The sequence below is a fragment of the Cyanistes caeruleus genome, chromosome 1 (assembly GCF_971803275.1).
Source record: "Cyanistes caeruleus chromosome 1, bCyaCae1.hap1.1, whole genome shotgun sequence".
NCBI classification, from domain to species: domain Eukaryota; kingdom Metazoa; phylum Chordata; class Aves; order Passeriformes; family Paridae; genus Cyanistes; species Cyanistes caeruleus.
Genome location: NC_141701.1, coordinates 20,705,041 through 20,732,741, shown reverse-complemented (window position 1 = coordinate 20,732,741; position 27,701 = coordinate 20,705,041). Strand labels below are relative to the sequence as shown.

Here is a 27,701-nt window from a genome sequence, read left to right as displayed (position 1 = left end):
GCTCGAAGAAGAAGGGGTTTAGTAAAGTCGTGCTCAGCAAAAATGGGGCAATAGCTAAAGCAGCTGTGAGGAGTCTGATTGTGTGCCTTTCTGCCTTGCGCTGGAGCCAGCAGAGGAAGATGCGTGTTTTTATCCCTGTGCAACGCCGGTCTAACTACTGAACAGAGCGATGTGCTGAAGTTGGAGATCCTGACAAAATGGGAGCACTTGTGTTGTCTGCGACCTGCAGTTTACTTCTAGCTCTGGTGCAAGGGCACAGCTTATTCACATGTGAGCCAATTACTATTTCCAGATGTTCAGGAATGCCTTACAATATGACTTTTTTCCCAAACATCATGGGACACTATGATCAGGACACGGCTGCTCGCAAAATGGACGTAAGTTCTCCCACCCACCCCACCTCCTTGATAGTATGTAACAATATTGTCATTAAGAAATTATTTGGGATACCTGTTGCACAGAATGACAAGGCTGATAACGTTTAGTGAGGTTTTTCTTCAAATAGAGTGTTCTAGAGCTCCTTGGTTGTATAAGCACCATGTAAGGGAGCTACCGATTTCCTCCCCCCACCCTGCCTTGGATCCTGTATTAGAGTGGAAGAGGAATGGGTGTAGCACAGCACTGTGGCTATTCAGAGCATTTTGGCAGAGCTGATCACATATAGCTCAGGCACCTTACTGTTATACAGAACAATTGGTGAAATTCTCAGAGGAAATAGTTTATGGTATTCTGGTCTGCCTGAACACAGTGCAAAAGTCGTATTTAGAAGATGCTCTTTGCTCCTCTCTCACATCTCTTAAGGAGAGGCATCTGAAGTTATTTTTCACCCTGTTCTCCATTGTGGTTTTTGCCTTCTGTTGTCTTCTGACTGGATGCTGAAACTTCTGACTGGAAAAGCAACTTTACTCTTTTAAACTGAAAATAAGAACTTTTATTACCTGAACTGACTGTGAGTGTGGCTCCCCTGAGAATATGCCGCATTGTGGAAAGGCTTTGCCCATAGCAATACCTGTAAAGGGTGAGAGCCTCTCTGGGTGAGAGGCTTGTAAAACAAGTTTTAAACCTGTTTTAATAATGGCTTTTCAGTAGTAAGAGGAGGAGAAAATCTTAACACAGGTCTTGAAAAGCTCAGTGTCTTGTGCTATGCAGAGAGTAAAACAGAAGTGAGGTGAATATTAAATTTCTGTTTTTAATAAAAATTATATGTGGTGTTGGAGGTACTGCTACTAAAATCTTATTTGCATACTCTTTACTGAGCTTGGAGGAGGAGCTTGATTCAGTTGTCAAAACATGTTTGTAGTGTTGCTTGGGATAATCACGATTCCTTGTTCGGCCGCCAGTTGCCAGCCTGGAATAGTGCAGGCTTTGGTCTGACATTGTTTCTGTCAGCCCGGTGTAGATGTATGGGAAATTCTGGTATCAAATGTTAAGCCATCTGTATGCAAGCAACTGAATTTGGCCACAGATCTTGGACAGTTTGAGGGCTTTTAAGTTGGAAGGCAGGCTGTAGGCTTCAGTTGTGAACTGTGCAGTGCTTCTCTAGTCATCACTTTTCAGGAATGCTTCCTGCAGTGTCTGCCACTTTATCTCCTCAGGTACACTGCTGCTTCTTGGTGTGTGTTAACTGCAACCATTGAGCCAGCACTTGTCAGTGTTTGTGCCTTCCAGTCATGCTGCTGTTAGGGCAGAGAGACCACAGAGCCGTTTTTATTAGGTTGCTATGACTGACTTTTCTCAGCTGTCAGTAACTTGTGCCTAGTGCATGTGTGGCAGGAGTTCCTTCTGGAAAGCAATCATGGCTTATATTATCTATAGCTACCTACCTTTTTGTATAGCTATTTCATTAAAAATTGTGTGTTAGTGAGAAGTTTTATTGTTTTATTTTTCTGTCCTGTCATCTTTATAACCTGACTACTGCAGTGTTGGATCACTACTCAGCTGTCTGAGTGGCTGTGGGAAACAACAGTGTCTATTTGGATTTGATTTGCCTATCCTCTTTGATGTGTTTCCTAGTCTCCTGTCACTCCCACTGCCTGACTTCTGATTTGGTATTCCTAGCTACTGTGGCACTGTGTAGACATTTCTGACCTGCTTCTTGTGTGTGGTCTGCCTGCTTTTATTTGTGGTCCAGCAGTGATGATGGACTACTTAGTCAAAGGGAATTTTTAAGACAGCTGCTTTACAGGTGAAAGGGTCTTTGCTCCCATTCTGTATGAAGTTCATGTTGAATCCACTTACAGTGGTTAGATTCAGAATTAATATGGTAAAAGCTTACAGTGGTTCATTGCTGAGCCTTCTTTCTGAGAGAGACTTGTGTGTATCGGTGTCACATATTTTGATGTCATTCTTCATGTCATTGAGGAACAGTGCCATAGTTGTTTGCAACAGAGAACCTTAGAATTGTCAAACTGCTTTTCAGGAGACTTAGTGTGGCAGCAGAGGAGTAGTCACTTCTGGAATAGTGTTTAATTTCAATTTGCAGCCATAATGAGGCAGTGAGTTAGGAGGTGGAGGAGACTGCTGTTGTTTTAAGAGCTTGAATTATTTTGTCATTTTCAATCCAAACTTCATTCGTACCAAAGAAAGAATTTTAATAGTATGTTTTCACTCTATAGAAATGCTTTCTTTTGATCCTTAGTAGGAATGCTTAAAGGCTTTCTTTGTAAATTCTGTTTTGCTCTTCCCCCTCCCCTCCCCCTGCCTGTTACCAAAATTGGGCATGAGATCTTTGCAGGTAAGGTCTCATATGGATTTGGGGTTGAGGCCTGCAGTATTTTGCTCCCAATATCATAACTGGCTTTGAGTAAGATGCTTGGTCATGCATCCTTGTGCCTTAGGATTCTAAGGCACAAGGTAGAGACTACTTACAGAAATCAAAAATATTTTGTGCAGAGATAGCTCTAATGTTAATCCAGTTTTTGTTTCTATCCCCTCTAAGAATTTCTGGGGAGTGTTTACTCCCCAAAAGGACCAAGATTTGTCAAGGGGACCTCAAGGTGAAGTTCACTCTCCAAAACAGTAGTAACTCACAATGCCCCACTCTGAAGGCTTGACAGGTGTGTTCTGCTGCAAGGGAATGTTGTATAGCCAGATGAGCTGTGTTGCTAACATGTTAAATTGTTATTTCTGGATGGTGTCTTCGTAGTAATCCTCCAGGAGAGGATGATGTGGAGCTACTGTCTCAGGTAGTGGTTGTCTTCCAGGAAAGCAGCTGATACATGGTCTTACAATTCTGCCTTATATATCAGCTGTTCATAGTGATGTGCTGTAAAAGAACACTGAAGCACTAGAGCAGGAAGGTGGCTAACTCAGTCCTAGGGCCTCCGTTGTGAATGTTCTGGCTAGCGAGGATAGTCCCTCTGGGAACTTGTTTTCTACAATAAAACATCTGTAATTTCCAGTTGCTCCCTTCACTCACATATTTATTTATTTAATTCAATTCTGAGCTTTTAATTTAATTTCTGAGCTTTCAACTTGATAGTCTGAGTTTTGGCTTCTCAAGTTTTACTTTATATTTGGATTAGTTTTGTTTACACAACAAATGGTGGCTTTAGGAAAGTAAAACCACATGGTTTTGTGGTGTGAAGTTTTGCGTATGTTTGCTAAACAGCTGCATGACTGTGGAATGTGATTATTTGCAGATGCCTACCATCTCTGTATCTCAAAGCAGTTTATCAGTAACTGCTCCTGTTACTACTAGTACAGGTTGTGAGGTGGAAGATCTAGGGTTTGATGAGGAAAATAAGTGGACATAACAGAAATCATTACAACTGTAATTGGTTCATTACAACTGTGCTTAAATAGGTGTAACTCCCCCTCGTGGTCATCCACTAAAACAAGTAACTTCTAATTCCGAAGTAATTCCTACTTTTAACTATCCTGGAGTAGGTTGTCAACTGAAGGCATTATTCCATCAATGCAGGGAGTTACTGTGTTGTAACTTACATTCATATCTCTTAATCTGTTCTGCTGCAGTTCTGGAATGTGTCCACAGGAGACAAGCCCTTAAGACTTCCTGATGTGGGCAGGATCCACAGGTCTGTAGAAGTACAAAGGGAAAAGGCTTGCCAGTGAGTTTTTAGAGCACTCTATAGAAAACACTGGAAAATATTGCACAGAGAACAATGAAGTACCTCAGAGAGACTGAAAAAATGATTTGTAGTGAGTTTTCCATTCACTTCTGAGTTCATGGCCAGGTGCCAGAATATGCATGTGTGTCTCTATGGAGGGTTAAGTGCAGCTGGCTGCAGCAGTGGCAGAAATTGTGTGAGAACTGGGGTTGGTTTAAACAAAGCCATTTAGAGGGGGTTAAAAATCATCTTCAAAAGTTTAACACTGAAGTTGTATGAGTTAAAATTTGTAATGTAATGACTTAATTTGCTTCCACTAAATCCAAATTTACAGTTAATTTAATATAACAGTACTTAAAAAAACCTGCAAACCCGGTGTCTGCAAGCTTAAGTTGGTAGGCATGTGTGTATACACACAGGCAGGAAAAAGCTGTCTACCACTGTAGACTGGGAGTTTTGGGGAAGTAAGTGCTGTTTTGTGAATGGTTTATTACTGGGATAGCTTGCAAAGTAGCACAGGTGTGAATTTACTTAATCTCTGGAGACAGCCATCTTTGCTTCTCACTTGCACTCCACATGAGCAATGCTTGGTGTAATATGTGAACCACTAGTACTTAAAACTTGAAACTTAAATCTCAGCATCTTCTAGGAAAACAGTCAATATTTTTGATCTTCTTGGAGTTATGTTTTGCCCCTGGTGCTACCTCAGACCCTGAAGTTGAGAATGGGTGCAGAGATGTGGCCATTGACCCAATGGAACAAGCACAAAGGAGTATTTAATTCATATTTTTTGTAATATTTTTGTTGTCTCTTTAGAACGGTACTAAGGAGCAAGAAAAGCTTTTGTAAAAAGTGGCAAATTTAGAACATGTGTTACTGTGTAATTAAGTAAAACTAAGGTAGCTTTTCTAGCTTCTCAGAATGAAGTGGTGGTCACAAAAGATTGTGGTGATGAAACAGCTAAGTTGATGCTTGTTAAATGGAAGGTGGGAGATGCCTAAATACTTTTTATAGGTACTTCATATGGATCAAAGGAAATACAAGGCAGTACAACTGACTTCTCTGCTGGTTATGTCTCAAGAAATGTGGAATAGTTGGACATGAGTAATTCTGTTTTGACCATCACCATGGAACTTGCCGAAAAGCATTGACTAAAGGTTTGAAAACATGGGAGTTATCCCCGTAATTTTGTAAAATACTGTAAAAATTTTTGATGTTTGTTCATTTTTTTTGTGCTCTCTTGATCTCAGGTGTTCCAAAGAAACATACATGTTTAGTTCTTAGAGTGATGCTTATAGCAACAGTCATAAGCCGTTTTTGCTGATTCCTGTGGGCACCATAAATTGCCGCCACTAAAAAAGTGTTTGTAACCTGTAGTACTGAGACCCTTCCAGTGTTATTGGCTTGTGCAGATTGACTGAAAGCAGACAGGCAAATGTGTGTAATCCCATTACCCTGGCTGTAAGCGTTTCTGTCATCCCAAGATCTGCTGCTGCTTTCTCTGAACAGCAGGACTTGTCTGCTTGATAGCATGAATAGCACTGCCTTGCTCTTTGTTCAGTTAGGATGCTGTTTAGAATGCCTGGGAGTCCAAAGTAATGCATGCTTGAGATGGTAGCTGGGGTTCTTGGAGATGGTGTTGGCAGTGTGATTCCAAGAGCCTCCTCTTTATCCGTCTTCAGAGGTTATGCCTTCACTTTTGGTCTTGTGCAGCCTTGTCTCCAGTTCTCTCTTCTCCGCACTCAAATCTGCAACTAGTGGCTAAATCAAGGCAGTGATGGACTTAATCCAGTGGCTGTAGCCCACTCCTAAAGGACACCTGTGGATGAATGGAACAGCTTCCCTAAAACTATTTATATAGAGAAGGAAAACAGGAACAGAGCTACTGAGTTTGTAACTACTTTCTACACTGGTAGAAACCAGTTAGGGCTTGGGAGCTGAGCTGTCTGCTGAGAACACATCATCCTTGGAGTTGGGGAAGTCAGCAGTGGGTACAAAGCTTTTGCAATTTCCATATTGTCTTCGTGTTTTTATGGAAGTAGCTGCTGCCCAGTGGAAACTTGTGAACTTTACCTGGTCATTAGTGAAACCTAGCATTAGATTAGGTAGGATAGGTCTGCTGAGGGTGATGCAGTGGCTGTGATTTTGAAGGTCATCTTCAAATACCTTTCTTTGAATAGTAGGCAAGTAGGACAAAATTGTATGTTGTTGTGTGCTGGTGGTCCACACTGTTTACCCTCTGCTGTGTGTGAGCTGTCAAACTGTGTGGAATCAACAACTGGGTAACAACTCATACCCAGTGCATTGGCCTGCGACAGCTCTGGCAGCAGCAACTGGATTGTCTTGAAGGATTTGGTGAACCAAAGTACATTGTGGGACATCTTTGCAAGGCTCATGATGTGTATGTAATCTACAAATCTAGCCTAAGAATGGCAGAGGATCCTGATGTCTTTCTGAAGCGAGCTTTGTGGTGTTTGGGTGTGAGATCCTCTTTATTCACAGTGGTACATGGGTCAGGAGGCTGGATGGAGCTCGGGCCCTTGTGTGCTGGTGGAGGTGGAATGCAGGCTTAGTTTTCCATTTGCAGGATGGATGTTCAGGGTGACAACTTGGCTACAAGATGTTACCTATGCCTTCATTGATAAAGACCATAAAAAGCAAATGATCCAGAAAATAACCACATTGGATGGGGAATGTGGTCAAATGTCCATGGTTTCTTTTCTAGTTTGACAGTGCAATGATTAAAGCTGACAATTCCTAAAACTACTGTTGTGTCATCTCTTTAGTTCTCTACTGCATTCCAAAGGAGGAGGTGGGAGTAGCTGCACTGAAAAATTTGCTGCCTTTTTCTCTCTCTCAATGTTGACTGTTGATTCACCAGCCCTTAGGGGCAAACATGGTTCCTTTGTCACATGGTTGCCTTTTTGGGGTTTTCCTGTGTATTTGTGTGCATCTGTGATTGCTGTAACACATTGGTAATTTGCCTGCCAGAGGAAAAGATGCATATGTCTGCCCTCTTCTTCTGAGCTGTGTAGTGTAAGTGAGTGGAGACTTGCTTGATTTCTGCTTAGCTGTTGCGAGAGGTTTGCAGAGGGTGTGTAAAAGCCATGTAAGTGGCTACTGTAGATGGGGGGAGCGAGGCCTGGATGATCAGTTTTTGTAGGACAGTGAGGATGTCCTCTTACCGAAGATATCTGTCCTCTAGACAAGAGCTTCCTGGGAGAAAAAAGAAAAAAATCCACCTTTCCCATACTTAAACTTCTGGTAGATCAAGTTATTTCAGAGCATAACCACATCCTTCCATTTTTGGCTCATGCTGTATTCCCTAGAGGGCTTGCATAACCAGATTTCTTTTAGTCTCAGTAGCTACTGCCACAAAGCACTTAGTGGCCAAACTCTCCACACAATTGTCCTGCATACAAAATTAAAAGCATTGATTTTCTGGAGGGGGATTGTACCCATCCAGCCTCATGGTGACCTAGCAATACCTATTTGCTAGGATGCCATATCCCAGCTGCATATTGTTTCACATGAGCTAGTGCTCCTGCAAGCAAGGTGCAAGGTGCACCATTCTAAGAATCCAGTTGGGTGGGGGATCTCGCTGGGGATTATACCCGGAGCTACAAACAGAACATTAAATGTCAAAGGTTAACATGGCCCACAAATCATAATGTGACAGGGAGAAAGAAAAGGCAGCCTTCAGTTTTTAGAACAGGAGAAATAGGGAGGATAATGAAGGGAATGTCACCAAGGTGAGTACTGTGGGCTAACAATAGGAAAACAGTGTCTAATGCAGGCATTCGAAACTGGGGAGTGTCTCAAAGCATGACCAACTGGAAATAGTGAAAGCAGAAGAGAGAGGTAATGATTGCAGATGCTGAGATAGATGACTGCAGCTTCGTGGGCTTCTGCTTGGTCAGATGACTTGTGCATGCCTGACTGACATTTTCTACATCATAACAAAGTTGGGGATTTTAAGACTATTAAAGTTTTCATTTAAGACTGCTTAAAAATGCATGGAGTAGGCAAGAGGGAAATGGCTCAAGGCTACTACTCTGGTAACTTGGGCAGTGCTGTTGAGCTGAAGTGTGTCCCCACACTCAGAGGGAGGGGGAAGCATGGATCTGGATGACTTTTGGAACCATAGCAGTAATGACTTCTGCTGGAATTTCTTTGAAATGAGGGGCTTTTTTGAAGATAACAGTCAACATTATTACAGATAATCCTTTACAGTGAATTCTGCACAAAAATTTTATCAATAAATCCAGTTACTTCTGTAATACGTGGCAAATACACAGAGAATTTAAGATCGGAGATTCTTGTGCTACCACAATCCAGATGTAATGAAGCTCTGTCTAGACTTCAGATGTCTGGGGACTTGCAGTATACTTTCCTTCAGTTAACTTACAGTTGTCTGTCTTTTATGCTCTGTCTAGTTTACACAAAACCTAAACAATGTATAACTGAAAATCTTTGTAAAAATAGTTCAGTTCTGTAACACTTGGGAAAAAGTTCTCATGTTTGTTAAGGACTGTAAATTGCAGAGGCTGAAATATCTATAGTTTAGGTCAAACTATAATTTAGGTTAGGACAAAAATGCAATGAATTTTGGTAATAAGCTAAAAAAAAAAAAGCAGACTAGCCTGTTTTATCCTTCTGTGTCTGTGTCCATTTTTAGTCAATGGCTACTTTAGTGCCAAGGTGTCATGTTGGAGTAGTTTCTTTGAGTTTGTTTTACCTTTTTTGAAAGTGCCTGGATGCCTTGCTGTCCTGTTGACCTTTGAAAACATTCCCTCATGTGCCTTACCCTTACCCTGGTAGGATTTTTGATTAATATTCCCATAACCTTTGAATAGCTAATAAGAAAGTTCAGACCAGAATATATATATATACACAGGCACATGTATGTATATGTGTATAGAGCTGTATGTATGTATATTGCATGTGTTGGCTGGATGATGGTGAAGAGTTTGCAGACAACAGTTCTTGTTGCAAGCACAGTTGCACAGCCCAGCATCTGAGCTCTTGCCTGCCTGGTTCAGCTGATGGGTGATGAAGTTCAGTCCCACCCCACGGGCACCTGGCTCCCTGCCGGCCGGTCCCTGGCGCTTTGCAGGGGTTTTTGGCATCAGCTGCCATCCTTTGCCCTCCAAACACCGATCTTCAGGCGCTGAGCGGCAGGCGGCTCCTGGCCCGTACGGCTCTGGGAGGAGCACTGCTGGGCACAGTCCAGCTTATCAGCCGCTGCACACTGGGCTGTCCCCAGGCTTTGTTCACAGCCCTTTGACAGCCTGAGTGCATGTCTTGCCTTTGCTGTTCGGCTGAAGGACAAAAATAAGCTTGTATCTTTGCAAACATCTTTCACTGCAGAACGGCGTGGTTTGTCCCACTGGCTTGTTTACTGCTCTTTTCTTTCTCTGCGCCATCCCCACCCTCTGCCAATTCTTTGAACTTCAGATTTTCCTGGAGTAGGAAACTTAAACTATTGTCTTGGGGCCAACCTACTTTGTACTCTGACAAAATACTTAATTCTTACCTATGTAAATGTTAAATAGATTACATTTTAAAATGTTTGAAAGGCTTTTAAATGAAACACAACTTCATGTACTTTTAGTTTATTGTGGCAGCTGCAGAAAGTAATGCTGTTTTTTTAAAAGCAGCTTATTAAAATAGAAATTCATGTATGTTTGATGGTTTGTTTTTTTTTTTTTTTACATCTCTCATATCAGGACACACTAATAATGCATATTAAACTTACAAGTATTCGTGTTTGTAATATATATCTTATGTACATTTATAACTAAAATATAAATTTTAATTATAAAAGAAAAACTTTTGTTGTTTTACCCATGTAATTCTAACTGAATTGAGAAAATACAGATTACTGCTGATACTTGCTGCTGGCAGCTGTAGTTGATGATTACCTGCAGCTCAGGTAGAGACGTGGTGTATATGGACTCTCCGATGAGTTCATACCACGTTCCTGGCTGGTTTAAAGATGATTGGCATTGCACTACTGTTTCTGGGCATTCCCATGTTTCTGTTTTGCAGTTCTGCTGTTAAGTAGGAACTTTTAGCAGACATGTAGCAACGAGACACTGACACTTAAACTACCTCAGCCTCCTGCAAAATCCTTACATACCAAATTTAGTGTATTTAATTTGCCTTTTATCTATACTCATCAATTTAACTTCCAATAGGAAAAACCTAGTCTTTTCTCAGCCTTGCTTTTATTCTACTGGATTTGAAAATTTCATCCTTCATTTAGTTTCATGTGTTGGGACATTTATTTATCATGACTTAGTTAATTGTGCATGAACTAGAAGTCACAGATTCTTGGCAGCTGATTCACTATGGCCATCAGCAAACTGCTGCCCTTGCCAGCCTGTCTAGGAATTGCATGAAGGCATTAATCTCTCTGGGTGTGATGCTAATCTTGTTTGCATCCAGTCAAGAATAACTCCATTGTAACAGTGGTGTAGGATTAAATCAGCCATGCCATACTTGCTCCACTGTTTTTAATTGAAACAGATTATCATTGGAAAAGTGGCTAAGGATACTGTGAAGATTGTCAGTATAGCTCTGTGAGTATGAAGAGTAATTACTGTCTTCTCTTCTGAGATCGTTTATGTGTGCTGTGATTGACAGTGGCTGCATTTCCTGACTATCACATCTGAAAAGTTACGTGTTTATAAATATACATTTTAGGGTTTGAGGCTGTACTTCAATTCTGTAGTGACTGGATAGTAGGTTTGTTTGTATGGTACTGTAAATTATTAACAATTAATTTTTAATTATTAATCATGAAGGTGCCTTGTGAGAAGCAAGGTGATCCTTCTGAGTCCCTTACAATTTGAGATATTGTGTGACTCTAATTATTCATTATTTAGGTAGGTGTTATTTCCTGTAAGGCAGATACATAGTTAAATGAATAGCAATGTGTATCTTTAATATAGGTAGGAATCTGAGGTACACAGTAGTACAATTGTAGAAATATAGATTTAAGCCTGCCTTTGCTTCAGTGACTGAAATACACATTATGTAAGCAACAAGGTTGTAGTATTGTTGCTTTAGTCACAGTATCTGTATCAAAGAGAGGACATGACTTAACACTGAGACAGTTGGTGACTATCATTGTTTCACTTAGTTAACCTCAGTGGTAACTAGATTAATGAAGCTAAATGTTTCAGCATGGTAGGTAGAGCTCAGTGGTTAGGAGAATAGGTTGTTACTGTCTTAGATATCTGATTCCAGCGGCTGAACAAAGGCTTGAGTCCTCTGTGTATCTCAGCAATTCAAGGTATTTCCTGTCTCTTACAATAAAGGTTTGCCATAGATGATTGTAACAAAGACCTTGATACTTCAATCCACAGTATTTTATATTACGAAAGTGTCTCTGAGACATTAATTAGCAGAGTACAGGAGAGTATTTTCACTTACTTGTTTTGACGTATGCTGGTAGTTATATGTCAGAACCTCAGAGACTGATCATCTCTGGTAATGCTTTTCTTTAGGGTCAGACTGAGATGAGATACATCAGAGCATTTGGAATGTCTGCATGGAATAATGAATTTGTTTCTCTTGTGTCTTGGAATTGTAAGCTTGCTAAGCACAAAACAGAGAAGCATGGTGAACATAGGATGCATATATAGTTCTAGGTTGCATTTTACTTGTTGCCAAAGCACATTTAGGAACATGTTTGCACTTAGACTTTTTTTCTGTGTTTTGCACTATTTGTTTTCACTTGTCTCAGTTGTGTTACTGTTTGTAGAACCACATCATAACTGGATTTTTGAGGTAGCTTGTCTTTGCTTCTGGAGAAAATATAACATAGACACACCTCATAAGGAATCTAGGACTTAATAAGGTGTTCCTGTTTGTTAGTGGAAAGTTTGCATCCCACAGTCCTTGGTTCTTCACTGATAGTGCTTGAGGCAATGCCTCTCTTGCTGTTACAGGCTGCATCATCTTTGACTTTACAGCTGCTATTAGTTTTTTGGTTTGGGGTTTTTTGTGTTGGCTTTTTTTAAGATTGTTACTGTATTCTAGCTTTCCTTGTATTTACTGAGCTTTGTTTCTCATTGCCAAGAAGATGAGAATTAATATTTTAGGACATATATTGGCTGTGGGAAGCTCCATTTCTGTTTTTTTCAAGAGTCAGGTTTCACTCTATTTTTAACATTCTCGTCATCCAATGTGCAGATTTTAATCTCTTCTTCATATGACAGGGCAGTGGTTGCTAATGCTTGAAATGCCAAGTGCCTTAGTTTCCTGGAAGAGAGAACTTTGCATGTTTGTGCCACATGCAGACACTGAATTTCCTGAAGGGAGGAGGATTATGGTATAAAATTCTGAGTTTAATCCCAGCCTTGGGTGTTTAGGACACCAGTTTGTGCATGCATGAAATTTACCCAGCTGACCACTTGGGTACAATGTGGTCTGTGGTTGGGACATCCATGGTTCAGTTAAAGTGCCCTTGAAGGAACTGAATCTTAGTGATCTTGGCTTTACTTTTTGCTTCCAGATGATGAAGGTAGAGGAGCAAATACTTTGGTTTTGGCAAGATTTTGCTTTCATGGTCCATCAGGAAATGCAGATATACTATTTTCTGTGAGCAAACTTTTCCATTTTGGCTAGCTGGAAGTGAAGCCCACATTTAAAGATACCTCACCAGGCACAATTCACTAACACTTCTAGTGTTCTTAAATGGTAAAAGTAGGCAGCTGCTGAAAATAAATCTATGTTTTTCAAATTCCATTTGCGTGTGCTTGAGGCAAAGTTTTACATTTTATAGTTTTTTTGGTTGAGAAAACACATTGGCTGTAAAATCTGTTAGAGTTTTTCAGTACTTCTATTGAAAGGGATAATTCAGAGGGTATATTATATATACTTCAGTTTCCAAAAACATGATCACAGCCTATATTTTTTTAAGAAACTGCTTTTAACCCATTGGAGACTTTGTTTTCCAATGCCTACCTAAAGAACAAGAAGAGTAGGAATAAATAAATAGATAAATGTTTTTTCCCAATAAGAGGTATTAAATCCTGAGCTGATAGTTCCATGATATACCAAATAAATGACTAGAGTGGTTCCCTTAGTTACTTGTACTGAAACCTCTGATAACGAATGAATTCATAAATGGACCTAGAAGAGGAATAGGTACTGAATTTGCTGAGAAAACAAAATGGGATGAAAGAGTTGCAGAGAGATCATGTGCTAGAAGCAACTGGACAGTAAAATGGTAGGTAGGATTTAGAGTAGGGAAATGCAGGAGTAATTAGTTTGGGAGAAAATAATCACCAGAGTAATAAATGCGGAGGAAAAGTAATGCCCACTATCTGTACAAGTGGTGGGCACAGAACTTTATCAATTACTGTCACTCAGAAAGTCTTCGTTGTCACTGGAAATGTGATGTCAGTCTTCAAATTTAGTCAAGGCAAATAGAAAGCAAAGTGTATTGTGAAAGGAGTAGATATCAAAATCTAAAGCATTACTATACTAGTATATAAATATAAAAATTATATCAGGAAGACAAAATAACATGGAAAAAGTATTGTGCAATCTGTTACCTGTTTGTCAAAACACACAGACTGCAAAACCAGGAGTTACAATAAACAGGTAAAATGCAGCATTTTCTCACCAAAGTCTGCTTAAATTATGCAGGACAACTTACTGCTGTAGTATTTTACAAAGGATTTAAATTTAAATGATTGAAAAACGGATGAGTTTTAGGAAGAAGAAAGGTTTGTCACTGTCTTCTCAACACAGTGGTTGTGTTCCAATGTGCAGCTTGTTTCCTAAACCCTTGGTAGTAGGAAGAGATATCAGCTGGTGTTATTACAGCCCCTTTGCTACCAGCCAGGGTGGAATGAGGTGTCCAGCTGAAAGGTCTGACTGGGAAAGTCAGCTTGTGTTTTCAGAACATCAAACTTCTTGCTCTTGTGCTCATACTCTCAGGTGTCAGAAGGTAAATATTTTTAGCAAGCTGAAAGAAATAAAAGAAGTATTGAAAGAACAGTTATTCTTGGGAGCCAAGTCCTTGGAATTCTACTCTGGTTGCATTATAGGCTAAACATAGTATTCTTCCTAAAAACTAGCATTTTTCCATTTATTCATAGGGTTGTTTTGCATTTAAATAAAACATGCTTTTTAAAAGAGTGTTTAGACGATGACAGTACACTTCAGCAAAATTCTTGCAAACATTTTATTTCTGCTTTTTAACAGATACACATTTGTTATCTAAATGTTAACAGATATCTAATGTTAACAGATAACATTTGTTATCTACCTCTAATACACAGTATCATTATACATATTGTTATTCTTGTGATATTTTAGCTTTTAAGTAGCTTCATAAGACAGAAACTCTGTTGGAATGGTAAAAGTTGGTTTTATGTCCTGGGTTTCTTCACTGGATATTGTCTTTATGCTTATTTTCTATAAAAGGAGCAAGCTTAAAATATGTAACTTTATTAGCTATGTTGGAAAATGCTATTTAAAAACTGTTACATTGCTTATAAAAATAGTTGGTAAAATATCTCTGTGGGTAAACTTGGTTTCATTGATATAAATATTAGGATTTTTAAAAAAAATGCTTTTCTAGAGAAGATTCCTGAAGTCTGAAAAAGTTTTTGGCTAGTAGTCCAAAACCTGCTCTAGAAAATTAATTTTACTTTTAATCTAGTGAGATGAACTATGGGTGACAAAAAGGAAGAATTCGCAACAACCAAGACACTTTCTGCAAGACAATGTCAAAAGTAAACTCAGTTTTTGTAACAATTGAATATGACTGTCCAGGCTATTGTCTTTATCCTAAGTTGCAGGAAAAAGAGAACAAATATAAATTAACAAATATGAAGAAAAGAAACACTGTAATTATGCAAAGGAAATTTAATTCATTTAGGGTAAACTCCTGACTACTTTTTTCATCTGAAGCTGTGCAGTCTTTAGGAAATAATCCAACTCATGGAACTGGAACACAGTATACCAGAACTGCATTTCTCTCCTTGTCATAAAATACTCAAGTCTTGGGTTCCAGCAAAGGCAGCTCAAGAGGAGACATTCAGAGAGGGAATCAAACTGATGTGTGCCTGTTGTAATGGCATGTGCAGATGCAGTGCACAGCTGGAGTGCTCTGAAGGGTACTGCCAACATTTTTTTGGTTTATCATAAAGAACTTCTATGTTATTCTTGCCCTGCCTTATCTTCTTCTTCCCCACACATTCCTGTATTTATTACCAAGGTCCTTTAAGGACTTGCAGATATTCCATTTCATAAGGGAAAATTTATGTATCAATGTCTTTCCTTTTAAACAGCATGTTCAGTAGTAAGATTTAATTCTTGGATAAGGAGATACAGATATATATATATATATATATATATATATATATATAAAGGATATTTAAAAGCTGAAAAATGTAAGGATACTGTTCTGGACTCAGAATCTAATCCTTCCTTTTACAGACACGGGTTGAATGTTTGAGAGACATAGATATTGATGCCAAAAATTTAAATTAAATTCTTACTAAAAGCTTGGCCTGCTTTGAAAATTGCATCCTCTGTCCCTGTTTAATATCACATATAACATTTGCACACACAGTAGTATTTTGAACAAAATAATTTGCCCTAGCAATAAAGCCAAGAAAATATAAACCAGAAATGCTGGGGTTTTTTTAAACTTTTTTTTTAAACTTAAAAGCCTGTCTGACTGTGAATAAGCAATTGAATGCATCCAACAGAAAAAGTTAAACTCCATTCTGTGAATTCTCTAGTAAGAACAGTCGTTAGTTACTCACTGACTGCTACTTGGTGATCCAGGCAAAGAAATTCTCAATCATGTTGAGAGAGATTTGAAATTACATGTTTAGAAATGAGAAATAATATTTGGATTAGTTAGAAAAAAACAAATTTCTTTAGTGTAAGAGAAGATGCGTACAACATACCACTTAGGACTGAAAATGTAATCTAACAGGAACTACAGGAACAGACACACCTTGAAAAACCTCAGGGCATTTGTTTAGAAGCTGACTGGTGTACAAAGAAACTCAGTGTTTTACTTTATTTTTAGAATATCCCTGGCATTCATAATGCCTTTCAGATTTCTAATGTTGTCAAATAAGAAAAATGAGGTTTGGAAAGGCAAAGATTGTCCATGATCCTGGGACAAGGGCTGGGCTGGAAGTGCTAATGGAGCCTCTTGCCACTCAGGCCAGTGAGTTTTACTTTTTCAAAACTGCTGAGCAAACACTGTTTTCTAGTATCTTTTCAAACCTACATAGGATTAAATATAAGCCCTAGTGATGAAAGTTAGTTTTGATGCTTTGAATTATCTTTTAAACATTGCTAACCAAAGCCTTTTTCTTCCCTGTAGCCTTTCCTTATTCTTATGAATCTTCACTGCTCACCAGACGTCCAGACATTTCTGTGCAGAGCCTTTGTCCCAGCCTGCCTAGATCAGATTCACGTGATTCACCCGTGTCGAAGCCTCTGTGAGAAAGTGTATTCTGACTGTAAGCACTTGATGGACACTTTTGGAATTGCATGGCCTGAAGAGCTGGAATGTACCAGGTATTTTTCATATTGACAGGTGGTGGGAGTGGTATTTTCATGTTTGGCCCAGACTGAGTTGAAAGTCTGAGGCAGAATGTTAAATATTATCTTGCTGTAACTTCCTTAGGGTGTTCACCCTGCAGTGCTTATGCATGGGGCCATTTTTTTATTAAAACTTTTTTGTTATTCAAATGATCACCTGCATTTCTGCCTGTGACATTTTTTGCAACAAAGTTGTACAGCAGTTCTTTTCAATAATCAGATCCCTGCAAGAGGTAACTTTTTTACTAAACATTTCTAAAAGTTTAAAATACTATATGTTACAGCATAGATTTTGCATTGGTTTCTGATCTCTAAACTAGGGATGATCATGCTTGCTTTATAAGGGGTTTTAGAAGTAACTGCTCATAAGATAATGAAATATAGAATATTCTGTGTATCTGAACAGACACAGAACATAAAATAGTAGAGACCTTATCTCGCTCCTAACTGCTTAAATGTGCCAACCTACTCTTGTGTTGCTTTTCCCGTACTGCCTGCCAAAGTGCTCTTTTTTGAAATGTCACCTTTTCCTCAAAGGCATTCACATGTCTGTTTCAGACAGAGGACAGTTAATACTATTGTGTTTTCTGTAGACACCAAAAAAGATGTCTACATTTTTTTAAATGGAAACCACTCCAGTACAATCTTCTTGAGATTATGACTTCCAACTGTGTATATTTATAAATTATTAAGGCCAGATTTTTTTTGTTTGTTTATTAACACACATCAGGTCAAGAGGTACAGGAAAGGAGCAGAGACTGGAAACACAATTTTTGTAACCCACCTGCAGTTGCTAATCTGTGATGCGGCTGAGGGAGAGCTGGGACAGTAGTCCTGTGGATGACCTCTGGTAGAAATCCATATTGGAGCCAATATGACAAGTGGCATTAATGCCATTTCCCATAGTTCTGCAGAAAAATAGAAGTTGTGGAGTTTTAAGATAAGAAGGCGTTAACCTCTCCCATCTTCTGTGAGGTTCTATGCAGCAATAGTCCTTCTCAGCCAGCAGGTATCTTCAAATATAATTTTGAAGAAGTAGGACAATTACGAGTGAATCCAATTATTCAATATATCTTTAAAATTACATTTTAAATCAAAATACATTTTTTGCTGGATTTAGTGCAGATTTATATTATTTTATTACTGCTAGTGTTTACTCAAAATGAACCTTTCCTGTTCACATGTGAGTGATACCTCCCTGATAGCCAGTACTGAAAAGTCCATGTCCATGTTCTGAGAAGTCCAGGATGTTCTTGGGGCAGCAGAGATCCTGCTGCTGGAGCCCATGGAAAAGGAGCTTGTGGGCAGTAACTGAAACACTGAAGTTCACACTTCTGTATTCTTACAGATGAACATGAAGCTGATTAAGACAATTAGTGAATGAAGTTCACTCTGTTTCCACATGTACTGTTCCAGCCTGTGGTTAATGAAAGCATCTGCCATAGAATCAGTTTTCTTAAAAATTATTTGGATTTAGTTGGACAGCATGATAGTGCAGTAAAATAAAGAACTGTAGGAGTTTTTGATCTGAGCTTGGATACTGAATTGAGACACTCTTGTAATAGTGTTTGACAAAGAATGTTGAGACAACAGAATTTTACTTTAAGAGCTAGAATGCAATACTTGTTCATTTTAAACATACACTTAAAGTTGGAATACATGTGACCATAAATCCCATTTTGAGTAAATGCTTACCTGCTTGAGTTATATAATCTCATTGGAAGATATATCCAGCACTGCTGATATGGTATTATCCATATAAAAAGATCACACCTTGCGTCCAGTTAAACCCTGGAGCAGTTGAGTCTTGAGCAGTTTTTAAATTAACATCACAGAGCTTGAAAATTGCTAAAATACGAACAATTTTTTACAGTGCTTGCATTTTCTACCTGGGTTTCTTTTCAGTTAGATAGTTTATTGTTGGCAGTGAAATAGCTGTACAACACAAAAAATTATAATAATAATGTACTAGTCATCAATTGCGATGTCAGTCTTCTTCCTTAATTGAAGCGTGCATTTTGGCAAGATTTTTGCTATCACAAACAGTCTGCTATCAAAAATATAAAAAAACAACTACCCTAAATATTTTATATACATATGTAAAAGGCTAGTATCATTTTAAAGTGTAGAATGATTGCAATTTGAGTAGTGTTTCATAAACTATAAAACAACAGCTAGAGAGCAACAGTTAAATAAATGCGATTGAAGTCTTCTGAAATGAAGATAGTTGAAGTTTGATTTTTATAATGCAATCTGATTTTTTTCATATAATTTCATATTTGCATTATCTGTAAAATTTAACAGTGCTTAGGATCAGATTTTTCTCATGTTTCTAAGAAGTAATTCTAGTTGAGAATGAGGGCTATTGAGAAATCTCTTCTCTTTATTTATTCAGACTAATCAATTGTGATGAGACTGCTCCTGCCACTGCTGCTGTAACCACAAACGTACATGGAACTCAGAAGACCCCAAGCCAGATCCGAAGGGATTATGGATTCTGGTGTCCCCGACACCTACACACCACCAATGGACAAGGCTACAAGTTCCTAGGAATTGATCAGTGTGCACCCCCATGTCCCAATATGTACTTCAAAAATTATGAATTGGATGTGGCAAAAAGCTTCATTGGAATAGTTTCAATCTTTTGTCTTTGTGCTACGCTTTTCACATTCCTAACTTTTCTGATTGATGTCAAGAGGTTTAGGTACCCAGAGAGACCAATCATATATTACTCTGTCTGTTACAGTATAGTCTCTCTAATGTACTTTATTGGATTTTTACTTGGGAACAGAACTGCCTGCAATGAGGCGGATGATAAGTTAGAAATTGGTGAAACGGTTGTTCTTGGCTCCCAAAACAAAGCTTGTACTGTCCTTTTCATGGTTTTGTACTTTTTCACTATGGCAGGAACTATATGGTGGGTGATTCTGACCATCACCTGGTTCCTTGCAGCGGGAAGAAAGTGGAGCTGTGAAGCTATTGCACAAAAGGCCATGTGGTTCCATGCAGTTGCCTGGGGGATACCTGGTTTTCTAACCATTATGCTCCTTGCAATGAACAAAGTCGAAGGGGACAATATCAGTGGAGTTTGTTTCGTGGGTCTCTATGACCTGGACGCCTCTCTGTACTTTGTGCTTTTGCCGTTGTGCCTTTGTGTCTTTTTCGGTCTCTCTCTCCTTTTAGCTGGCATTATTTCTCTAAACCACGTGCGGCAGGTCATTCAGCACGATGGCAGGAACCAGGAGAAGCTCAAGAAATTCATGATCCGAATTGGAGTTTTTAGTGGTTTGTACTTGGTGCCACTTGTAGCGCTTCTTGGATGTTACGTTTATGAGCTGGTGAACCGGAAAATCTGGGAAACTACTTGGGTGTTTGACCACTGTGACCAGTACCATATTCCCTGCCCTTATCAGGCAAGTAACATTTTCTTATATAAATAATACTGTAAAGTTAATTAGCAAAAACCTTTATGCATGTCTGCCATGCAGTGAGGAAATGATTTTCATGTTAAGTAATCACTTTAAAAACATGGAGTGATTAATTCCTCTTTAAGTCAAACACAATAGAATATTACTTTTGCTTTGAAAATTTTTATCTTATTGATATCATTCAGCAATTAAATTCCAACTTGCAGCTCTAACAGAATATATAGCTTTTTTTTATGACCTTTGAACTTCATGTTACAAATGGTACATAAAGGTAACATGATGGAGGAGGGCCATTCTTCACAATATTTGTTTGTAAAAGTATTTGCTTAGTACTTCAGTGCCAAGCTCAGTATCAAAGTACATAAGTTGAATTTTCATCAATTTCAGTTGAAGCTGAAATAATGATTCTTGAAAATTTAGACTAAATTGGATTTTAAATGCTGCTTACAACCACAGATTTAGAATAACTTTTTTCTTTTTTTTCTTCGAAGTGTAGAAGTGTAAACCACTTGAAAATACAGAACAAATTTCCCATATATTTTTTCCCACAATAGCTGTTGTTTGCAGGCTGATTTTCAGAAATGCAAAGAATTCTTTATTAAAAAAAAAATCAAAAAAAGCAGGTAAAGAAAAACCTCAACTTAAAATTGTGGAGGTGGTTTTATTTATTTATTTATTTATTTATTTTATTTATTTGCCTCTTAAAATCCAACTTCCTTGGAAAGACTTTTAAATTAAATCTGCCTATGTTCAGTGGATTGAATTGGCTGCAGTTGCAGGGAATTTTATACAATAAAAATATACTTACAAGTATTGTTTCTTTCCATTTAAGAACAAATATATAGGAAGACAACATCACTAAGAGAAATGCAAGTGTCTCATGTCATCTTTCATTGCATTACACTTCCCATCTATGTTTTTACTGTAATAAACTATCATTAAAAATGAGGAATAGAAACACAGGCATTATGAAATGATCAGGATTGATCTCCTTATGTTCTTAAACATCATTTATTATCCTCTGGATTGAAGTCAGTGTAGGCTGAGTAGCACAGCTCACAGACAACTTGGTTATTTTGGCTTCCAATACCATTTCTTGACAAGTGTATTTTGACTTCAGTGGGTTTTATTCTGAGCTCTGTAAAAATCTAAATGCTTTAGAATATACAAGTTTGAAAATAAGACTTTTATGCTCTAAAAAAAAAATCAATAAATTTGTTTTGTAGTGCTTTAATATAACAGCTTGGCATAGTAACACAGATCATGTATTTTTAGCCTTTAATTAGCTCATTAGAAGGAAGAAATATCAACATTAAATATTACACAAAGATCTGCTCTATGGCATCTGACCCTGTAGTAGATGGAGTTTGCTAATTGTTGAATAGCTTAAAGTGGTGTGTTTGGCCTTGGCTTACCTGAGCTGACTTTTAGACTTTTGTTACATTTGCCAGATGACAACCAAATAAAAACAAACTGAAGTAGCTAATGTTACCTGGCTAACAAAAATAGTGACTTTCATAGATGGGTCTGGCAGATAAAACAAGTGGCGTAAGTTAAATTTGCAGGATGAGAGCAGAACATCTTAATCTCTCACTGAGTTAAATGTCTCAGCTCCAATGACACAGCTCTGCAAATAGGTGAATCTTGCAATAAACAGAAAGCTTCTGCATAGTTCCCTGCGGCTCCTTGAAGATGCTGTCTAATCAGATTAATTCCCAACTAATCCTCCCAGTACCTGAAGGGAGCCTACAAGAAAGAGGAAGAGAGACTTCTTACAAGGGCATGTAGTGACAGGAAAAGGGGGAATAGCTTTGAACTGAAAAGAGAGTAAGTTTAGATTAGATATTAGGAAGAAATCCTTTACTTTGAAGCTGGAGAGGCACTGAAACAGGTTTGCCAGAGAAGTTATGGATGTCTCATCCCTGGAAGTGTTCAAGACCAGCCTGGATGGGGCTTTGATCAACCTGGTCTAGTGGGAGGTGTCCCTGCCTTTGGCAGCTGGGGTGGAAGTTGATGATCTTTAAGTCCCTTCCAACCCAAACCATTCTGTGATTCCAATTGCTGTTTCTTTTTTTTAAAGGGATAAATCTTTTACCTCTGGAAAACATTTTTACTAATACAATTACTCCCAAAATTACCTTTCCTTTCAATTTAAAAGAAAAACAACTCCTTCTGACAGATCTCTTCTGTGTGTATATTCAGCTGAACCACATCTGACTTGTCTGTACATGTCTACTTGTCTGCAGCACAAGCCTCAGCAAAGAACAAAAGTCATAAGGGGAAAAGTCTTTCATTTAAGAAATTTATTTTTCTTCATTTTAAAGAATAAATCAATGAGTGTATTTTCTTCTTTGCATTTATTAAATTTTGTTATCTTCTAGGCAAAGGCATTAGCAAGACCAGAAATATTTTTGTTTCTGATGAAATATTTGCTAACATTAATTGTTGGCATATCTCCAGTGTTCTGGGTGGGAAGTAAAAAGACTTGTTCCGAGTGGGCCAATTTCTTCAACAGAAATCGCAAAAGAGAGTAAGAAATTATTTTTTTTCTCTTTTTTTTAAGTGTATACTTAAATGTGACTTTCAGACATGCTTCTTTTTATATAGCTCAGGTAATCAAAATATTGTCCTCAGACTATAAATGCTGCTTTGGGCATCAGCAGAATTCCATTGGAATCTGGGCAAGTTTTAAATGTGCAGTGACTTTTTGACAACAGTCTCAAGGAGACAGAAATGCCGATTTCTCTTTTGTACAGCAGAGGTTTGGCTGCTTTGTTTAGCATTGGCTAATACATCTCTGGTTCACAGTCAAAGGAGGAAAGATAATTTCAGCCATCAGTTTAGTTCTTTTCTTATGTTGTGACCACTTCATCTGACACAGTACCTAGTACTACATTTACTGTCATGCAATAATAATATCCTCTTTTCTCCTCTGCCAGGCTTGTCTTATTTTAAAATTAATATTATTGAACCCTCCTTACTATCACTTTTATTGCATCAGTCATTAATCTAGTGTTCTTTTTTTTTTAATTAAACAGAATTCAGTTTTATTACATAAATTTAAGCAAATTTATATCTATGGATTTAAAGAGCTTATAAATTTTATCTCCATTTCTTGTAGTTGTTTTTTTCAATTCTTTTTTATGGCTTGATTATTTCTTTTCAGATTATTTGTTACTTACAAATGATATTGTGGTTTTAGATAATTTTTTTCTTTGGATTTCCCAAGGTAGTAGGCTCTAAGCTCTTTTTATTTTACATCTACATTTCTCCATGGTGAATTTATAACTTCCTCTCCTGCTCCCCTCTTTTTCCATTTCCTGTATAATTGTTGCTTGTGTTTCAGATGTTAATTGCTTCTAGCTACAAGGATTTAAAAAGAATGAAGTAATTTTTACAATTCTTTCCTTTTTTCATTTGAAGGAATTTGACTCTACATAAAGTTGGTAATGCAGCTGCTTATGAGCTATCCTTCTTTTCTCTCTAGTAGATCATTAATTCACTGTAGTCATTGGACCTATTTGCAGAAGTAAGAAATGTAGAAATCTGTTTTATTTATTTGTTCCACAGACAATTACTTTGGAGCCATTATGATTTTTTTCTTCTCTTTTCACATACAGTTTTTTCCCTGTGTTCATTAACATCCAGCTCAGATTGCATCACTGGTTGCTGTTCTTTCAAAGATTTGTGTATTACTCTTTATTATATTATAGCCAAGGTTATCTTCTTTTTTCAATTATGTGCTTGTACTCTCTTTCAGTCCAATCAGTGAGAGTCGAAGAGTGCTGCAAGAATCATGTGAATTTTTCTTGAGGCATAATTCCAAAGTTAAGCATAAAAAGAAGCACTACAAGTCAACTTCACACAGACTGAAAGTAATTTCAAAGTCAATGGGGACCAGTACAGGTGGCACAACAAATCATGGAACTTCTGCAGTAGCAATCACTAATCATGATTACTTAAGCCAAGAAACTGTGGCAGAAATTAAAACCTCTCCAGAGACATCTGAGAAAGAGATAGAGGCCGATGGAGCATCAGCCCTAAGAGTCGAGGAAGGTGAAAACAGCGGAGATCAGATGTTACCCAGTGCTAAACTGACTGTGGATCAGGTGGAAAGGAGAAACAAAGCAGATAGCACATGTCATATGAGTACTTTGGCTGAGAGTATGAGGAAAGTAGGTGAAGGAAGGTAAGGCTCCTGAACTCAGTATTTTCTTTATTTATACAAATTGCCATGATTTTTGTTAGTACTCTGTTTTCTTCTCTCTGAAGAATCAGGGTATTCTTGGAGTGCAGCTGAACTTCAGTAGCTTCAGAACTTGCAGACTGGGCATGTATGTCTAGCACCTGGGCTGTTTTTTTTATTTTTGTAGGATTATTCTTTTCCTTTTAAGCATTGCATATTGGAACTTCAGCATGTAGGATATTCTTGCCTTACTGAACAGTGACCCTCAAGAAACCTGTGACTGCACTGCAATCACTTTGAGAGGTGATGGGTCTGAAAAAGAACAATGGTGACTGTAGACTTGTAAAAGAGTACAGAACTGTACTGCATTCTTTTCAAAAGAATACAGCTGAAGACATATGATTTCACTACTCTCTTTTTTTTCCCAGTGTAATGTAAATTAAACTGTGCTTAATTTTTAAATTTTTTTTCCTGTGTTTTGTTTTTTATTACTTACAGAATAACTCCCAAAAATGATTTTAGTGAATCCCCTTCACTACAAAGGAGCTGTTCCCAAATACCTGATGTCTCACAGTCACCTTCCCTATCACTGCTTGTCTACTCAGCTTCAGACACCAGAAGAGAGTTGGATTCAGGAAACAGTTCTAACCTTTGAAAGATTGAAAATTTGTATGAACATTTTCATTGTATAAAACTGACATAAGTTCTTTGTTACACTGGAAATAATGGATATTCTGTGCCTTATTAAAAAAACACACATATCCTGCTTTGCACTTAAAAAATGTATGTTTTGTTGTGGGGACAGCTAGCAATAATGTACTGTATTTAATCCTGTCCAGGACTAATGGAAACTGAAGTTCTGTAGGATATGGCAATAATGTAAGAAAAAGGAGAGGCAAATATTATTCCTTATATAAAGAACACTTTGTAATGAATTGCATTAAAATAATGCTTAGAAAGCACTGTTGCTTCTCCAGATATAAAATTCTGTCTGCCTCTCTGATATTTTTCAAAACTTGTTAAATTTTTCTCTTTTATATTATCTCTTAACAGTATCAGATAACTGATGCACAGATTTCTGAATTATGCATCATGCTGTATCAATTATAAACCTGGTTTATGGTAGCTTGTACACTGAATATGAAAGGGAATCTGAAATTACAGCAGTTTGTTTTGTACATAAAAATGAATTTTGTAAATAAGTGTCTGCATAAGGTAAATCTTTAGAACTACTGTTTTGTATGTATTGTACAAACTTGGAAAAGTTCCTGTGCTTCCCTTAGGGTGTTGCTGAAGCCAGCAGTCCCCTGGTGCTCAGCCAGCGTGACACAGTTCTGAGAAAAGCAGGTTGGACCTTTATCCACAACATGCACTGATTTTTGGGGTGAGACGGGTCCTGCTACAGGCATGATGCAGAAGGTGCAGCACTGTCTCAGAAAAATGCCTCTTGGAGCCTCTCCTGGCATGGAGTTCCAGGGCATGGTGCCAAAGGGAACACCTCAGACTCCTGGGCTCGGTGGGCACAGCCTGATGTGCAGTCCTGAGCTCCAGTGACAGCTCATCTTGCACTGGTCCTATGCAAGTAACTTCATTTCTTCTTAAATGCTATAAAGAAATATATAGCAGATAACTTCTGCAAATAACTGTTGAGTTATTAATGTGCAGGCTTCTTTAACAATCTGTTTACTGAGAGGACAGCCTTAATACTTTTCCTGTAAAGCCTAATTTTCTCCAAAGCCTCATTTTCTATTTTGCTACAGCAATATATTTTCTGTAAATCAAAAATTCCTTAATACATATAGCCTTTTGTATGCTAGGTGGTTCTCAAGAGCAAGTACTGCTGGTGTAGATAACAATTTCATTGTCTGACTTCATTTGAGTCAAGATTTTTTTAAGAGCCAATGGGATTTATTACTTGAGATAATTTTGAGACAGATTTTGCTGTTTTCTAAACCTTAATGTCGATGCATTTTGTAAGACTGTCCAGCATCATGTATTTGACCACTAAAAAGAGTATCTCTCAATTTTATGGTATTATGCAGAGAATTTACTGTGAGTTGGGGTAGAATTCATGGTGATGCATTGAACAATGAAAATTGCGTGGTACAAAGGACATGTAAGTGCTGGAACAGCAGGAACTACAGTTCTGATAAACCAAAGTTACTTGTTTTATCCATCATGGATTAAAAATGAAATTTCTTTACCTTTATATTACACTATCTGCATTTTAGCATTTGTAATTTATTGCCTTCAATGGGATATGCTCTTTTAGAATTTTCCCATTAAAAATACACAGAATTCTTGCTACTGAGTGGACAGTAAGAAAGATATGAAAAACCTCCAGTGAAAAGACACACTAAATACCCTTCATTTTTCTAGTTCTGTTTGTAATCAGGTAACTTCATACACATGTTCAGTAGTTTTGTTGTAACTGTGTTTGTTACTAATAAAATATACTGTTGTATAGTAAGAGCTTCTGAGTGGATATTTCTCAGTAACTGTATTTGTTGCTCTACCTCTACCTACTTCTGTAGTTTTGCACCTAAAACACAAGTATTTTTTAGTAGGGCTGTGTGACTTAATAAATATTGCAATGTTTTTATTCCTCCTGTGTGAAAAACGGACAGAACAATGCTGGGAATTGTTCACATGAACACAGACTTATGAAGGAGTGAGGAACTTGAACTAATTCTTTCATCCTAATGTTTACGGCATTTTTTCTTTCATGACCTCTAAAGATCTCCCTTAGATTATGTAGAATGTGTATTTCCAGACTGCTTATGCTGTCACCTTCTTAAAATAGTGATTTTTAATTTTTTAATGTTATTGCCTCTTTTTAGGAAGTTCTGAAAAAAAAAATTGCTTTTGTGGTAACTGATATACAAAAGGTAAGTGCAAAGTAATTTTGAAGTTATAGCAATACTGTGGGCTTAAAAATAGGTAAATTATCAAAGTGTGAAATACGAAGCAATAATCAAAACATTGACTGGCAGTGAAATGCATCAGTGGTAAATTGAGACTGTAGCACTGTGTGTGTTCCAGGGCAGCTGTACCAGAAAAAACAGACTCTGAATTCCCAGGGTGATCCTTACAACCAAAGAGGCTGTGACCTCTCTGGGTGCTTTAACCACCAAGTGCCCGAGCAGGGAATGGAAAGGTAAAGTGCTGCTTGAGTGCTCACAGCAGTGATGAGGACAAAGAAGCTGAAAGAAAAGGAGCACAGAGATGAATCAGGGCGTGGAAGACTGACTCCCTTAGGGTGAGGGCAGTGCAGAATCTCAGGAACAGCTTCTCTAACAAAAGGTATTTATTTGTTTGCTTTCCTCTTGTTATCTGAATGAAGTTAAACCATTCATATTAAAAGGGCTTTTCTGAACCTGTGAGAATAACTTCTCCCTGGGACATCTCCATCAGCTGAAGTTGTTT

General features: G+C 37.9%; 1 protein-coding gene across 1 annotated transcript; it reads left to right on the top strand.

Moving 5' to 3' along the window:
- Window positions 1-26,745, top strand: FZD6 (frizzled class receptor 6). Its single transcript, XM_023920674.2, has 6 exons — window positions 1-377; window positions 16,441-16,637; window positions 19,057-20,074; window positions 22,471-22,619; window positions 23,850-24,278; window positions 24,774-26,745. Exons 1-6 carry the CDS (start codon window positions 198-200, stop codon window positions 24,928-24,930), a joined length of 2,130 nt encoding a protein of 709 aa, XP_023776442.2. The 5' UTR covers window positions 1-197; the 3' UTR covers window positions 24,931-26,745.
- Window positions 26,746-27,701: the final 956 nt, after the last annotated feature.